Consider the following 15,606-nt stretch of genomic DNA (forward strand, 5'->3'; position numbering starts at 1 on the left):
ACTGAGGGAGGCCCACAGTGCCCAGTGACAAACTTTGAGACATAGGTCTATTGTTAGCAGATTAGCAAGTGAAGAATTGGCATGCTTTTCTTAGGGTGCTTTGCGTAGCATCCTGGTTAGATATTTGCGACTCTGACCTTGTGCATAGGTATAAAGTTTTAAAACTATGATTCATTTACAAAAAGCCTTTAGTCTAGTTTGAACTTGCTTTGAAGTGAAAGTAAGCTGATTGTGTGCAGTTAGTCTGAGCAAAAGGAACAAGGCAGGCTTTTAAGTGTCTACAGTCCTCATGAGACAAATAGTTCTAGTTATAAAACATGTCCTTGTATATTTTCTACATATCAAAACTATACAGTAAATGAAAAGTCATCTTCCTGACCACCCACAGATATATGTGCCCATAAGATTGAGATGTAATTGTGAGATTACATATACATATTACATGAAAATGCATGGTAATGAGGAGATAACACAAGTGAACTTACAGATGAAGGCTACAGTTTTCAGAGTCAGTGGTCTGCAAGCCTTGCTGACAGGGTACCCCATCAGGAAATACTTCTTCTGGTGGGTTACCATATGAACTACCAATTTCTATAAGCTGTAATCATGTCATGACCAATAACAGCTTATGACAACTACACCTGATACCTATCATTTGTTGATTTTCTAGTGTCTGTTTTCTTGGTCTCTGCTTAGTCTCTAAATTAACATTGTTTACTTTCCCCCTGTGGTCTCTTTTATATGCTTATCCTCTTCAGTCTAAAATATTCCATCCAGTATCTTCTATAGGGCTGGCTTGGTAGCCATGTATTCCTGTAGGCTGTGCTTATCTTGGAATGTTTTTCTTTTTACTTCAATTATGATGGATAATTCTGTTGGATATAGTAATCAGGGTTAGCATCTGTTGTCCTTCACAACTGGAAGTACAAAATTTCTGTCTTTCTGACTTCATCAAATGTTATCCTAATAGGACCTTCTTTATATGAGACTCAATCCTTCACTCTTATAGCTTTCAGTATTTCTTTGTTCTGACTGTCATATAACATGAGCAAATCTCTTTTCTGATCTTGTCTATTTGGTGTTTTATATGCCTCTTGTACTTAGATGGGCATCTCTTTCTTTAGATTTTGGGATTTTTCTATGGTTTTAGTGAAAGCATTTTCTGTGCCTTTAACCTGTATTTATTCTCTTTCTTCTATATCCATAATATTTGTAGGTTTGTTATTTTCATAGTGTCTTAAAGGTACTACATGGTCTGTTTGATTTTAATTTATTATTTTATTAGACTGAGTGCTCCAATTCCTCTACCTGTCTTTAAGTCCTGATAATTCATCTTCCTGTCCACTGGTGAAGATTTTGGGGGTGGGGTGAGTTGAGACAGGGTTTCTCTGTAGCTTTGGAACTGTTCTAACATTTGCTCTGTAGACCAGAGTGGCCTCGAACGCCGAGAAATCTACCTGTCTCTGTCTCTCAAGTGCTGGGATTAAAGGTGTGTACCACTACCACCTGACTTTCACTGAGCTTTTTATTTCAAGTTTTATTTTGGTTTGTGTTTTCTTTAATATTCCAATATCTTTATTGAATTTTATTTTCATAACCTGAATTGTCATCTTTGCATTATATGTTTTTTAAATCTTCATTCTGGCTTTTAAAAATGTTCTCTTTGAGTCCCTGGGACATATGTAATTGTTCTTTTGAATTCATTGTTTTAAGTGTCATTTTAGTTGCTTTCATTGGGGATCATTACTATGGGCTTAAAGATTCTGGAGGAGATTCATTGTCTTGGTTTTTCCTTTCATTGTGTTTTTAGAAGAGGACCTGGGCAGAATTAAGTTGTTGGTCATAGGTCTGGCCTACATTTGTGGAGTGGGTATTTGTGTCTCTGCCTTTAGTTTTGTGAGTTTGACAAGTGAAGAAGGATGCTAAAAAGAAATCCCACGCTAGCTCAGAACTGAGCATAATAAAGGGTGATTTGCTTAGGGGTAGACTCACAGATCACAGGCCTCTGCTCGAATGGGGAACAGCAACTGGATCTTGCAACCAGAAAAGAGGCCGCATGCATGCTTTACATTGGCATATATAGTATAAGGGGTCATACCCAAGTGGGCAGGTAACTTAAAGGCTACTGGCTATAGGAATTTTTACAGCAGACAAGTTTTATGTCAGATAATGCCCAAAGTCCAGTCTTAGGGCCACTCGGTGCTGATCTGTGAGTTGGGCAGCAGAGGCACTTGTATCTTAGCTAAGGATAGGCACAGCTTCTGACCTCACCAATGGATTCACTAGAGAAAAAAACAGGTTCTCTTTGCAGTTCCTCAGAAACGGAGGCTAGAACGCTGGAGAGAATAGAGGTTGAGGACTCCCAGTGGGACGTTTAGGGACTCAGCACAGGTTCTCAGATAATGGCACTGTGGTCTCAGAGGGAGGGAGGTTTGAGAAGCTCCCATGGAACAGGCAAGGCAGTGATGTAGGTCCTCATATGGGCAGCACTAGGGTCTCAGCACTAGGACATGAATATCACTTATACAGACAGAAAGGACTCAGTGCAGGCCCTCAGAGGGTGATGTTAGATTCCAGAATTAAGAGAAGGAGCAGAATACTCAAGGGGGAGTGAGTGACTCCACACAGATACCCTGATGGCAGAGAGAGTGTGCAGGATGTGTGAGGTATGGGGGCCTTTAACTCAACAGGTGCTTGAGGGAGCGTTCAAATGTGCACAGAGCAGAAGAAATACGAGTTGGAAGTAGGATGTTGGGGACCCCTTATCTGTCTAGCCTGAATGGACACACGCCTAAATTTGTATGTTGAGCCATGTATCAAGGACTTCTTCCTAGGACATATTCCCTTAGCTCTCAGCTATGGAAGCTCAGGAACAATAGCAGATTAAGTTAGGATGACATCGAACATCAGGAGAAGATGCAATACGTATGGATGAAGCGACTGCTCACTGTAGGGTACCACGGGAGAGGATGGAGAGTTTTGCTAGGGCTCTGTGTTTTAAAAAAGGTGCGTAAGCCGGGCAGTGGTGGCGCACGCCTTTAATCCCAGCACTCGGGAGGCAGAGGCAGGCGGATCTCTGAGTTCGAGGCCAGCCTGGTCTACAAGAGCTAGTTCCAGGAGAGGCTCTAGAAACTACAGGGAAACCCTGTCTCGAAAAACCAAAAAAAAAAAAAAAAAAAAAAAAAAAGGTGCGTAAGACAAATCAATAGGGCAGGTAGGAAATCTACATGAATAAGTAGAAGACAACCTGAAGCCCGGTTTCTGTATTGAACTTTTTTAAGTGAGCATTCACTGAACTCCCTGACCAAGAGTCAGCGCAGTGGAGTTTGGTTGTGTAAGGAGGTGACTTACAGAGTTCACATAAAGTTAGCAGTGGTGTGCCTCAAGAGTCATTACTGCTTCCTGGATGCTGTGTTAGTTACTTTTCTCGCGGCTGTGACAAAGTGCCTGGCAAATGCCATTTAAGGAAGCTCGGATATGGTTTAAAGGAACACTGTCCTCTGTTCAGGGAAAGCGTGGCAGCAGGATGAGAAGCGGCTGGCCACATCGCACCTGTGGTCAGGAGGAAGAGACGTGCATATTAGTGCGCAGCTCTCTTTTTCCTCTTACAGTTTTTGTTCAGTTCAGGGTCTCTGCCCATGGCATGACATCATCCATATTTAGGGTTGGTCTTCCATCTTCAGCTAAGCATCTATGAAAATGCTCTACACAGGTACACCTGCAGGTGAATCCAGTCAGGTTGAGGATGAAGATTAGTCAGCAGAAATATCAAGAGCCATCCTCAGGGACATATATACATTCAACTTAACCAACACAAAAACTTTATGAGGGAAGGTTCCGGTGTAAAAGTGGGTAACAAAATCAAAGAGGCTTGGTGATGTTGGTGGGATATTCCAGAGGGTCAGCGATGGGGTTCTAACCTAATCCCTGATCTGGCTACAGAACCTGCATTCTTACTACTCCTGAGATACTCTCACTCATCCCAAAAAGGAGTGGGAAATTCTTTTTGGGCAATAATAATGGCAGAATTGTGTGTCTCTGCTATTTGAGAGTCCTTATCTTTTACATATTCACAAAACATAATTTGCTGTTGAGGATAAAGTAGTGTAGAGAAATAGATTAAGTAAGATTTGGCCTCTACAAACAGTAAAAGGTTGAAGGCTACGTGGAACTTTGTTATTTTGTATTTCTCATTTTCTGCTTATATGATTCTTTTATAATAAAATATTTTTCATGGATTATTTCTGTTTGAAGGGGAAACTAGAGTTTGTGCAAAGGTATCTTCTCGATGTGTTAGTAGAGCAAGATAGCAGAAATAAGACCGAAAGACAAAGTTACTAATAATGACCTCTGCCACATGGCAGCTTGCAGAGTGACCATGCACAGACTAGATGTGTCCACATTTACACATTTATTCGGGTTTAGAGCGAAAACACAGGTAAAATACTTTGATCATACACAAGTTTATATTTGGTAGGAAGAACAGTTGCCACATATCTGTATATTTTATTTTTATTTTTATTCTGTCTTTAGTAATGGAGGGTGCTGGGGAAATGTTGACATTATTCAGAAACACCATTTGGTAACAAGATCTTGGCACACACAACTAGTTAATACACAGTGTTTGCACTTAGACTTGAAAACAGAAAAGCGCGTGCAACACGATACCTGGTTTGATGTCTTTGATTCTTTGTCCCGCTACTATATTTACACCCATGCTTCCTTTGTCCACTCTCTGTGGAGCAGCACCTACTCCCAGTCCCCACGGAGACAACACCTGCAGTATCAGCAGCTTGTGACACTCTGTAATTGGTTTCTCTAACCTCAGAGATGAAATGGTGTTCACTTTGTGTTTTGTGCGCAGTCACACAATTCTCAAAGGGATTTCTTAGGGTGGGGCTTAGCTGAGGCTATGATCTCTATAACAGCTGACGGAGAGGGCACACAGCTTGGGAGGAGTGAGAGGGTGAGAACTGGGACAGATGCAGATGTAGTTCTCATAGTCTCAAAGGTCAAAGTTCAATAGAGCTACCACATAGAAGACATACTGATAATTGTGCAAGCTTTTACAGCAACACATGTTAATTTGCAACACCACACAATTCAATATAAAGTGCACAACCCCAATCTGAGGTGAGAAGACTGTACTAACAATGTACTAAAGGCAATACACACACATACATACACACATACACATACACATTTTTTTTCTTTACTCAAATCCTGTGACAATATATGATCTGTACCATTTAGAGATCTCAGATAAACACACACTGCACTTTTTTCAAGTATTTTAAATAATAAATAAAATATTGCTGTGTAAATAAAAATGACCGCATCAATTCTGATTAAAGCTGAAACCAATGCTTTTTAAATAAAAAAAATAGGTCACAGATAAAGACCTTTGGCACTGGGAATTTGGACCAATGTTCAATACAATCTCCTTCCATTATTCTTTTTTCTTCCTATCATCCCTCCTTCTCTCTCAAGTGGATGGCAGATATAATTAGAAGATTGGGACCTAGTAAATTTGCATTTGCCTCCTTCTCTAGAATACAAGGTCTGTCATCTTATCAAACTAGAAGCCAGCTTGTGCTACCAAGTCTGTCCCCCAAGGGCTAAGTTTCTCTTGATCAGGACACTAGACCTTGCTGCCTTCTCTAAGAGGGACAGAGGGTTTGATAGCTGACTGTCTCTTTCTGTGGAATGAGATCTTTAGGCCCAAGGCTGAAGATGGATAGGCAGCTGTTGGTTAGCTCTCTGCAGCCAGTTTATAGAAAGGAAAAGCAAGCTTGCCATTAGAAGGCACCTACCGTGGGAGGCTATTCCTTTATTAACCCATGCACAGTGAGTTTTCGCTTCAGTGCTCCAGGGAATCCATTGGCTTTCTAGACAGCAAGTACCTGAAGCCACATTCATACCAAGGACCAGTAGGTTTGTACAGCCTGATCAAATGAAGTCTGGGGCCAAGTCATGAAGATTTGTGATCATTAAGGACAGGGCCTTCTTTGTTCCTGTAGTCTTTCTGAGTTTTGAAATGCCCATCCATACAGAGTGGGAGATCACTTCCAGACCTGTACCTGCCATTTGCACATAAAAGGCCTTAGTTCTGCCAGCGCTTAGGTCTGTTCATATGTGACTGTAAAGTTATCATGGGAGCTGTGGATAGCTCTTCACAGAGTTGGCAGGGGAAGAAATTTACTTTTAAAATATTATTTTGAGTTTTAGTGATCTCTGCATATTCTGGTCACTGTGGATCTCGATGGGAGGCAGTTAAAGATCTTAAAGCTGCTTGCACAAGGAACTCATTTCAGGAAAGAAACAGCCACATGGGGCATTCAACCATTATTGAGGATCTGGAGGTAGGGAGTCTTGCAGGAGAGGCGTTAAAGTGTGGGATGAAGAAGGGATTCAAACAGGAGCATATACTCGATGCACATGACCCTTTGTCCAGAAAGCAGCACAATGGCATTTGGGGTGAAGCGACTGTTATCACACAGAGGTCTCCTCTCCCATGGCTGGGCTTGATATTCTGAGCTCATCACACTTGAGTGCTACACCCGCCCCCCCTTGATTGGGCTGATTAGGTTTTATTTTTAGTTTTTTTTCCTAATTAATCCAAATGATCTAATAAAAGAATATGGTTTGAAAATACACTTCAAGAACTAATATCAACCTTCTGTTCAAAGCAGGCTACTTGGGAAAGTAGAATGGCCATTTTCGCCTGGGTCTGGGAGCAGGCAGGGATTATAGGGCGGGTCTTCCAGGGCCAACGTGTGCGAAGCCCAAACAGGAAGAGGGTCTTCATTGTTGGCCTGATCTATTGTTTCAGGAAGTTTCATGGGGTTTTGTGTGTGTGTGTTTGTTTTGAAATACTATCTTTAGAGATATGATAAGCCATAATAGATACTAAAGTAAGTTACTACACTTTTAAAGAATTTGGTGGGTTTCTGTGTTAAAATTACCTTGCTAAAGTGTTTTATTGTGCCTCCATGAAAAGAAAGAGAGGAAAAAAAATAAAGAAATAAATCTGGCTTAGGTTTCATATCTGCCCCTGCAGTTTGTATAACCCATATAAAATAAAATCTATATGTTACAAAATAGGATTTCTTTTAATATATATTTTTTCTTTTTGTAAAATTATATGTATTTAAATACATTTGAAATGTTGCTCTAGGTAAATTAGAAATTTTTTTCTAATACTATGAAAAAGGCGAGAGTTTTTATTGTCAGTATACACTTTATATACTTTGTCCTTTGTCTGCACCCAGAGAACCATTATGATTCAAGGGTGATTCGGCGCTATTCAGTACTACTGCTCTGAGGGGAAAATAAAGTTGGATTAGCATACTATATTAAAAGGGAAGTATTTATAACAACATTATGCTTTCTCTTACTGATTAGAACATATAGCCTTTGTCACTAATTATTAGAGAGGTATTCTAAACTTAAGAAAGGATTTTTAAAAGGAACAATGTTTCTTTTTGTTTGTTTGCTTTGATTTTTTTAACTGTACTCTACTGCAACACCACAATATAGAAATAGTTGTACTTTGGAACAAGCTACAAATACATTTACACAGTTGTGACAACTTAACTGTCTACCTAGAGGATTGAAACAGTTTGATGAGGGAAGTGATTACAAATCCTGTCCCAGGCGTTCGATTTCTTCAATGAGAAAGTCGATGTCTTGGTGAGTTGCCGCAGGGTTTGAGATGACCATGCGGAAGAAGTTGACCTTGTCTCCCAGGGGCTGGTAGCTGACCATTGTGGTGCCATACTCCATCATTCTGGCTTTAATCACTGGCGCCACCTGTCGGAGAGACCGCCACATCAGTGCAAAGGCTGGACCTCCCTTAGGTTAGCAACCCCCTAGCTAGCGATGACTTTGGTTTTCAACTAAACGGGACCCCAATTTTCTTTTGAAGGAATTTCTTCAAGTTTTCATGGACTCAGAGAATAAAAACAGCTCAAAACGTTAAAAACCCTAAATATGATAAGAGTAACACATAGTAGGCTAGCAGGCACTCTCCATCTTGATTGTCTAGTTAGTGTTTGGAGGGAATGGGAAGAATCCAGTACTGGGCCAGGGCTAAATGGTTTGGAGAGAGTTTCACACCGGAAAATATGAAGCCATTGCAAAGAAAGCATTTTTCATAGAATTATTATGAGGGAGAGTATTAAGTGATGGATAAATGTCGCAGACCTCTGAGGGGCTGCAGAGATGGCTCTGTCGGGTGAGTTCACTTGCTTAAAAACACGAGGATCTGTGTTCCTCTAGCACCCATGAAACAAAACCAGGAGCGGTCGCACATATTGTAACACCAATGCTGTGGGGAGGAGAGGGGCTGGTCCTGGGGTTCACTGGCCAGCCTAGCTGAAACATTAAATTTCAAGTTCTGCAGGAGACCATGTATCAAGAGAACAAGGCCAGAGCCATAGAGGAAGACACCCAGAGCACTCCTCTGGCCTCCCCAGTTTCTTTATACTCTCTTTATAAATTGCTTCCACTTAAGAAGTATTTTGTTTCTGTGAAAAAACTTTAATTATATGAAGAATTATCCGGGAGTAAAAAGCTGAATCCACACGACTTCCTATATAGAAGACTATCTCAGACAAGATCACAGTATTTATGTTGGACTGTTCCCTGCAGCTTCATGGCTTCTTTTGGCTGTGTCAAATTGAGTTCATGCTCCCTGGCTTGGCACAGCTTGTCATCAGCTCCAAGGATTCATCTTCAATTGCTCACCAAAACAATCTACAGCTCTGGCAAGAGCAATTTATTAATGATCCCTTGAACCGTCTACATTTTGGTCATTTCATGCCTGTCATCAGTCTACCTGTGTGCTCTCTAGGGCTCTGCTTGTTGAGTGCTCAGAGCCCCCCGCGGTGCTGCAAGAGCTGCAAGCCCTTTCCTGCTGCCAGCATCTTCCTCTCTGGGTTTTAACTACACAGCCCTTCCCCGCTGAGTCTACCAATATCCTCGTTTCTTAATTGACCTTTCGCTGATGAAGAAATACATTTTCTCTTTCTACCTCATCTGTAAGCTGCTGGAAGCTAGGTGTGGCCCTTTTCATTCCTTAGTTCCCTAGTTTGGTGCAGGGAAGTGCAGAGGGCTTTCTGAATTCTAACTGCTGTGGCAGTAGCAGGGGAAGAACAGCTCTTTCAGACAAGACACACATTCCAGCTGCATCTACACAGATGCGTGATCTGTCCACATGAATCTGCTACAGGAGTTTGTAAGTATACAATCTGATCTGTGATGTTCATAACAAAGATACAGCCAAAAATGAGACTCCAGATAGGCTTTCAACTCATGTGGGATGTACACGGTCAGAAATTGAGTTGAAAATGGGGATCATCCCTTACATCACAGCAGGTCTTTTCATAATTAAAATACACATTTGTTTCTTCCTAAGGGGGTATTATTCATGAAATAACATACAGTTATCATAAAAACGTATTTTTACTATATGCTATAAAGCTCTTGTGTTTAAAACTTAAAATAATAAGAAATGAAATGGGGAAGTAAAGTATTCATTGAAGAGACATTTGCCAAAAACGTCTCAGTTTCTGACCTTTGCAAAGTCCCCTCAAGTACGCGGTCAAATTGCTTCTTTTCCAGTTTGCTAATAAACCCATTTGTTGGCCTTTTGAAAATCATCAGTTCGTGGAGGACTATAAAAACCGATACAAGTGATGCAGGTAATGATGAAGAGTTGCTAGGCACGGTGAATCACACCTTTAGTCCCAGCACTTGGGAGACAGAGCCAAGTGGACCTCTGTGACTTCTAGGCCAGCCAGGGCTACAGAGTGAGTGAGCCCCTGTCTCGAAACAACAGCAACAAAACAACAATACAACAAAAGAATAAGTAGAAGAGAGGCTAGAGTGTAGCTCTCAGGTGGGAAACTTGCCAGGCATGCATGAACTCCTGGGTCCATCCCTAGAGCAGCAACAGGAAAGGAGATGATGAAAATGGAAGAGAGGACCCGGAAGCAGAGAGGTGGTGCGTAGAGCAGCCCGTCTGGGCAGCTGGAAATGCACCTACCAGATCATTCTGACACCCTTATGGAGGGGTGAATACTTGCTATTAGTAATAACCACTTGTGTTATCTAAATATTTCTTCTCTACCAGTTAACCCTTGGGAAAGGCTCATGAGCCACCATTGAGTTTGATAAATGTTCCCTTCCCGTATGCAAGAGAGTATGTGCAAAGTACTTACTGGAGACTGAGCTTTGTGTCGCCTTAACTTTCTATGTTGTGATCCTAATCCCCAGTTAGGGGATGGGGTTCTTGAGAGGCTCTGCCTTATTAATTAGTGACTTATATATGAGACCCCGGAGAGGTGTTTTTCTTTCTTTCTGCCAGAGGATGGTACAGTAAAACAGGTTGACAATAAACGAGGAAGTGAGGCCTCAGCAGATATGGAATCTGTTGGCTTCTTGATCACAGATTTCCCAGCCCCCAGAACTGTAGGAAATCAATTCCTATTGTCCATAAGCTGCCTAGCCTGCAGTAGCCCATTATACTGCAAACACACATCTCAGTACTTTAGCACAGCAAGTGACTTTTGGTGGGTTCTTGACCTTGTCTTGTCCAGAATGTCACTTGGCTTTCTCTCCAACATGCAGGTACACACATGAGATTATGCACACACATGTATATCTGCATGCACATGTGAACATGTACCCTCATATACAACACCCACTGACAAATTAAAAAAAAGTCCACCACATGCGAGTGTCATTTATTTCATCTTCTGGAGGAAGGTGGTGCTGGGTTGCTACAGGGCAGATGTTAACATCTACAAACTTTCCCAAGGAGATTTTCATCTGCAGGTATCCTAGTCTTCCTTTTACACAGAGAAAATTGTTCCCAGAAGGTCAGTAAGGTAAGGTGAGATTCTTAGCATTGGGGAGTACATGTCTGCCTATCCTGGCTGTGCCTCCAATTCCTCTAGACACTGAAGAAAAGGGCGTAGAGCAGATAACCTTCTGAAGTTCAAGTACACACACACACACACACACACACACACACACACACACATATATATGACCACTCCTAGTTTCCTGTTCCTACAGCACCCTGATGCTATACACCAAAAACCAAACTTCACCCATGTGTAGATGTTGGGAGAGATTAAAGGTTTAAAAAATGTACTTACTGACAAAGGAGACTTCGAAGCTCTTTAGGCTCTGGAATCAGACTCACTGACAATTTGGGGAAATTACAATTCTCCCTGTCATTCAGTACAATGGGACAGCAACAGTGCATGGCCACGTCAGCTCACACGTGCTGCCATGAGACTTGAAGTGACCTAAAACCTGGTAAATGCTGAGCCTGGGGCACAATGCACACTGTAAATGGTAGCTGTTAATGTTATTGATCCTTCCCCTGGGTAGCCTTGGCCTTGGTATCTCAAGAGAGCTTGCAGCAGCCTTCTTCCCCTGATCATTTCTGATACTTGAAATCTCTTTTATACTTGTAACTGAGTTTCTGTTTTTCTTCAAAAATCAGGAACCTTTGAGGACAGTTCTTGGTATTTTCTGAATGTCAGTAGAGATTATCACCCAATCAATTATTTTAAGACATCATAAACTCCCTCTCTAGGAGCAAGCAAATGGAATTGTGAAAAGTCAGGAAATACCAACTTCACACATCCTGGCTCTGTGGAGCCCACAGAGGGGATTGGTGCTGGTATTCCTCATAAAGACGCTTCATGTGTCTTACATCTAGCAAAGGAATTCCCAGCATCTACCTTTGAGAGGCGGCTCATTCTTTCTTCATTGTCTTCCAGAACACGCAGACTGGGAGGCACGTACCAGAAGCACACATTTGTGTGCTGAGGCTACAAAGAAGAAAGAAAGAAAGAAGTATTCAGACTTGGTCCCAAATTCCAATAATGGTTTGAATGTACTTATTCTTCAGGCTCAGAAGGTAATTCTTGTATTTAAATGAGTAATTGCCATTGGAGCCCTTCACTTTCGCATTCTATAGAATTATTTGTGAGTCTGATCTTTATTCCAGCTCAGAGGAGCCATCCGGCCATCTATTGCTTCCCCTTGTAATGGTCCCCCTTAGCTAAACAGCACATTACTGACCTCAGAAAACGCCAGGGATAAAGAGTGGGATTGAAGACGCTGGGATTCAACAATGGGGACTGTGGAAATGTGAGCACATACCTTCCCATCAAACACCATTTCATAGCCTTCTCGGTTTTTTATGATATTGTATAAATACTCCGCAAGCTCCAAACACTTGTCAATGTGTGCTTCAAACCCAGTGGTCCCCTGCGAAAGAGAAGAAAAAGTGGGTGTGTGGGTCGCTCTCAGCTGGAAATGGCGGAATGATTTGAGTCCTCTGGAGACTGGTGGTCTGCCTGCCCTCTCCAGCTCTGCTGCGCCGAGATGAGACTGCTTGGGAGGCTTCTCTGCTGACTAGCTCCCGTTTAACCCCCGCCCTGAGGTGCATTTCTTCCTTTTCATTACTAGGGCCTACAGCTGATTCCTTTTGTTACCGGGGTTTAATTCCCCAGACAATTATTTTGATTACCCAAGGGGAAAATTTTCCTCTGCAGCTCATAGATGCAATCATGGAAGTCATTAATAACATGACTGGGCTAGTCTTTCTCTGTAGACAAGAAGGGCTGTCAGGGACCCCCCACATGCCTGCTTGGCCCCCACTCCTGTTGTAAATTAGCCATTCCCAGAACTCTCTATATGCCTCAGTAAGAACAAATGGGCACTCACTGAATGCCAGTTGATCTCAGGAAGCCTGTTATTCTGCCTAGCTTCCCAGCGTTCCTTTGTGATGATGTGTGACTCATGTGTCAGGTGACACATGAGTGAGCACATGGGTGAGCACGCCACTGACGTTCTTTGCTTCTGAGCTCCGGAAACCTTGGGTCTGGACTTAGGAAACACAGTACAACAGCCTTGGACTGGTGCTGGTTACCCAATGTCTGGGCACACTAAAGAAATGATTTCCAAAATGCCTTGTCTCCTTTAGTGCCTGTACTCAGTAAGGGTAAGTGGAAATCTCAGAAAAACAGTTAATGCTCTTGGAACTGGAATGCCACCTGCCCCAGCTTGGGAACCAGAGGAAGAATCTCTAACTCTAATGGAGATAAGATGGCAATGTGTTCCCTTTTATTTCAGGGCCTTATCATCCCCCAAAGGGAAGCCCCAACACAGCCCATGTAAAGAATGTTCCAGGTCCTAATTCCTGGGAGGGGAGGATGTAAGAAATATCAGGTGTGGGTCAAACTGCAAGAGTAGGTCAACCCTTGAGAACGAGGTGAAGGAGCCTGCTTTTCCCAGTCTTGAAATAGAAGACCTCAGAGAGAGGTGAAACAGGGAAGGTCACCAGCTGTGTTACTTAAGAGCTTTTTCGATTTGTTACACAAAGCTTCAAATGTCTGAACATCCAAATGGAAAAATTTTCCATTTCACTTCCAGCTTCAAGCTTCACTTTTTTTAAGGTGAAAAGATAAGAGTTATCAAAATAATAAGTGCAGTCCCTCACCTAGACCAGAAGCAAGGATAATTATCTCATCTGAAGCTCCCTAGCAGTGCCTGTCCCGGAGTCAACCTTCCCCTGCAAGAACCACCATAGAAAATGTGGCTCTGACGATACATGGTTGTGAGACAAGATCCAACTCTGAAGACAGGCTGATCTCAAACCTACCCCAGTCCTCTTGCCTTAGCTTACTGCGTGTATGACGACCTTTCTTTCATGTGAATTGAGAGTATAGCTGAAATTAAACTAAGGTCAAAAAGCAAAGCCAAAATGTCCCCCCAAAGGTGGATTTGGACTTGGGTTTGGGGGGTGGGAGAGATAAGAAAGGGTGGAGGGACAGGTGTGACTAGGATACGTTATATGCACGCATGACACCTTCAGTGAATAAACTCATAAAAATATAATCTCTGACCTTCGCTGACTCCTTACATTTAACATGTCTGCCTCCAGAAGGCCGAGAAGAGGCCCCGCCTGTACTGTACCAACAGCTACAGAAAGTACTGGTAAAGGAAGGATCACCTCTAGAAAAATTTGAGATACACAGAACCCTACACAAAGGATTTGGAATTTCTAGAGTTTTAAGAAGTGTTTTCTCATTGGGAGTTATCCCTTGAAGAGTTCAAGACAAACAATCATGGTAGGCATTTTTCACTCCCTTTTCCCTTCTATTAACACACAAATCGATCCAGGCGATTGATCAGTCATCAAGGTGGATCATCAATCAAGATGGAGAGGAGGACACAAAATAAGCCAAATGACAATGAGGATGACAGCAATAAGAGGTACCGCTTAAAAAATGTATGGTGCTCTGCCAGACGCATCAAGTGGGGTTTTGAGTTGAGAGCTGGAGAAACCACTAGACTTGAGAAGGGACAAAGAATGGGTCTAGCTGTGCTCCTGCCCTTGGAGAATGTGGGTATGCAGACATGGGATTTTCCATGTAGCAATCACTTCTTACAACCTCTGTCATCTGGGCTTCCTTTTCTATGGTTGTCACTCAGCTGGCCTGTGCTCACCTTTGCTCTCCACATGAGCCATAGTTTAAAGACATCAACGTGGCGCCCACACTGCAAGGCCTTGTCTCCGGTGTCGTAGGACAGGTCATAGTGTTTATCTTGCTGAAAGAGGTAGGAAGCATGCATCTGGTTGCAGCTCTGCATCAGTCCCTACAAAAGCAAAGAGGAAGTTCAGGGCGCTCTCCTCACTCTGCATTAGGATTGCATTGCGGTAGCAATTGTTTAGAAAGAAAATCCATAGACCCAAATGTCATTGTATCTTATGGAAGACGAAAACAGCAGGAATTAAATAGAAAAACTACTGGGCAAGACTCAAGGCAAGCATTGTAGGCTGATTCTGTGGGATGGTGACTCAGGGAGGAACGTTACAAGAGGTTAACAGGGACACACTTCTGCTTTTCTTTTCTTCTTCTTAGGAAATGACATTTATAAAAATACATAGATAAATAAATTTCCCAACACGATGTTCATTTTCTAGGAGATCATCTTAATCTAGTTTTGTCGAAGTTGAAATATTTCAGAAACCCAGCACTTGGGGAACTGAGGTAGAAGGATTACTGCAAGTTTGAGGTAACCTTAGTTTACATAATGACTTCCAGGCCAGTCAGGATTGTACATCAAGATCACCTTTTTAAAAAGGAGGAAGAAGGAGAAAGAGAAAACAACGGGGGAAAAAGGCTTCAGAAACTTTTTGGTTCTTTGATTTTTAAGATTTATTTTATGTGTGTGGGCACTTTGCCTGCATGTCCGTCTACCATGTGTCTGTAGTGCCCAAAAGCTACAGAAAAGGGTGTTAGATCCCTTGGAAATAGAGGCACAAATGGTTGTTAGCTGCTGTGTGAGTTCTGGGAATCAAATCTGGCTCCTCTGAATGATTAGCCAGTGCTCTTTTTTATTGTTTTTATTGAACTACATTTTTTTCCTACTACCCTCCCTTCCTCTCCCCTCTCTTTCTACCCTCTCCCATGCTCCCCATGCTCCCAATTTACTCAGATCTTGTCTTTTCCTCCTTCCCATGTAAATTAGATCCATATATATCTTTCTTAGGGTCTTCTTTGTTTTCTAGGTTCT

The 15,606-nt window shown here is 42.2% G+C and overlaps 1 protein-coding gene across 1 annotated transcript in view; it reads right to left on the bottom strand.

The window, feature by feature from the left end:
* Positions 1–7,638: 7,638 nt before the first annotated feature.
* Gad2 (glutamate decarboxylase 2) overlaps positions 7,639–15,606 on the bottom strand; it is a 74,231-nt gene continuing 66,263 nt past the window's right edge. The window contains exons 13-16 of the mRNA XM_038334499.1: positions 14,536–14,685; positions 12,184–12,291; positions 11,760–11,849; positions 7,639–7,812 (exon numbers count right to left, since the gene is read on the bottom strand). Of these exons, the coding sequence (XP_038190427.1) occupies positions 7,639–7,812; positions 11,760–11,849; positions 12,184–12,291; positions 14,536–14,685 (522 nt within the window). The remainder of the gene's footprint in view (positions 7,813–11,759; positions 11,850–12,183; positions 12,292–14,535; positions 14,686–15,606) is intronic.

Source organism: Arvicola amphibius, chromosome 6, assembly GCF_903992535.2.
Source record: "Arvicola amphibius chromosome 6, mArvAmp1.2, whole genome shotgun sequence".
NCBI classification, from domain to species: Eukaryota; Metazoa; Chordata; class Mammalia; order Rodentia; family Cricetidae; genus Arvicola; species Arvicola amphibius.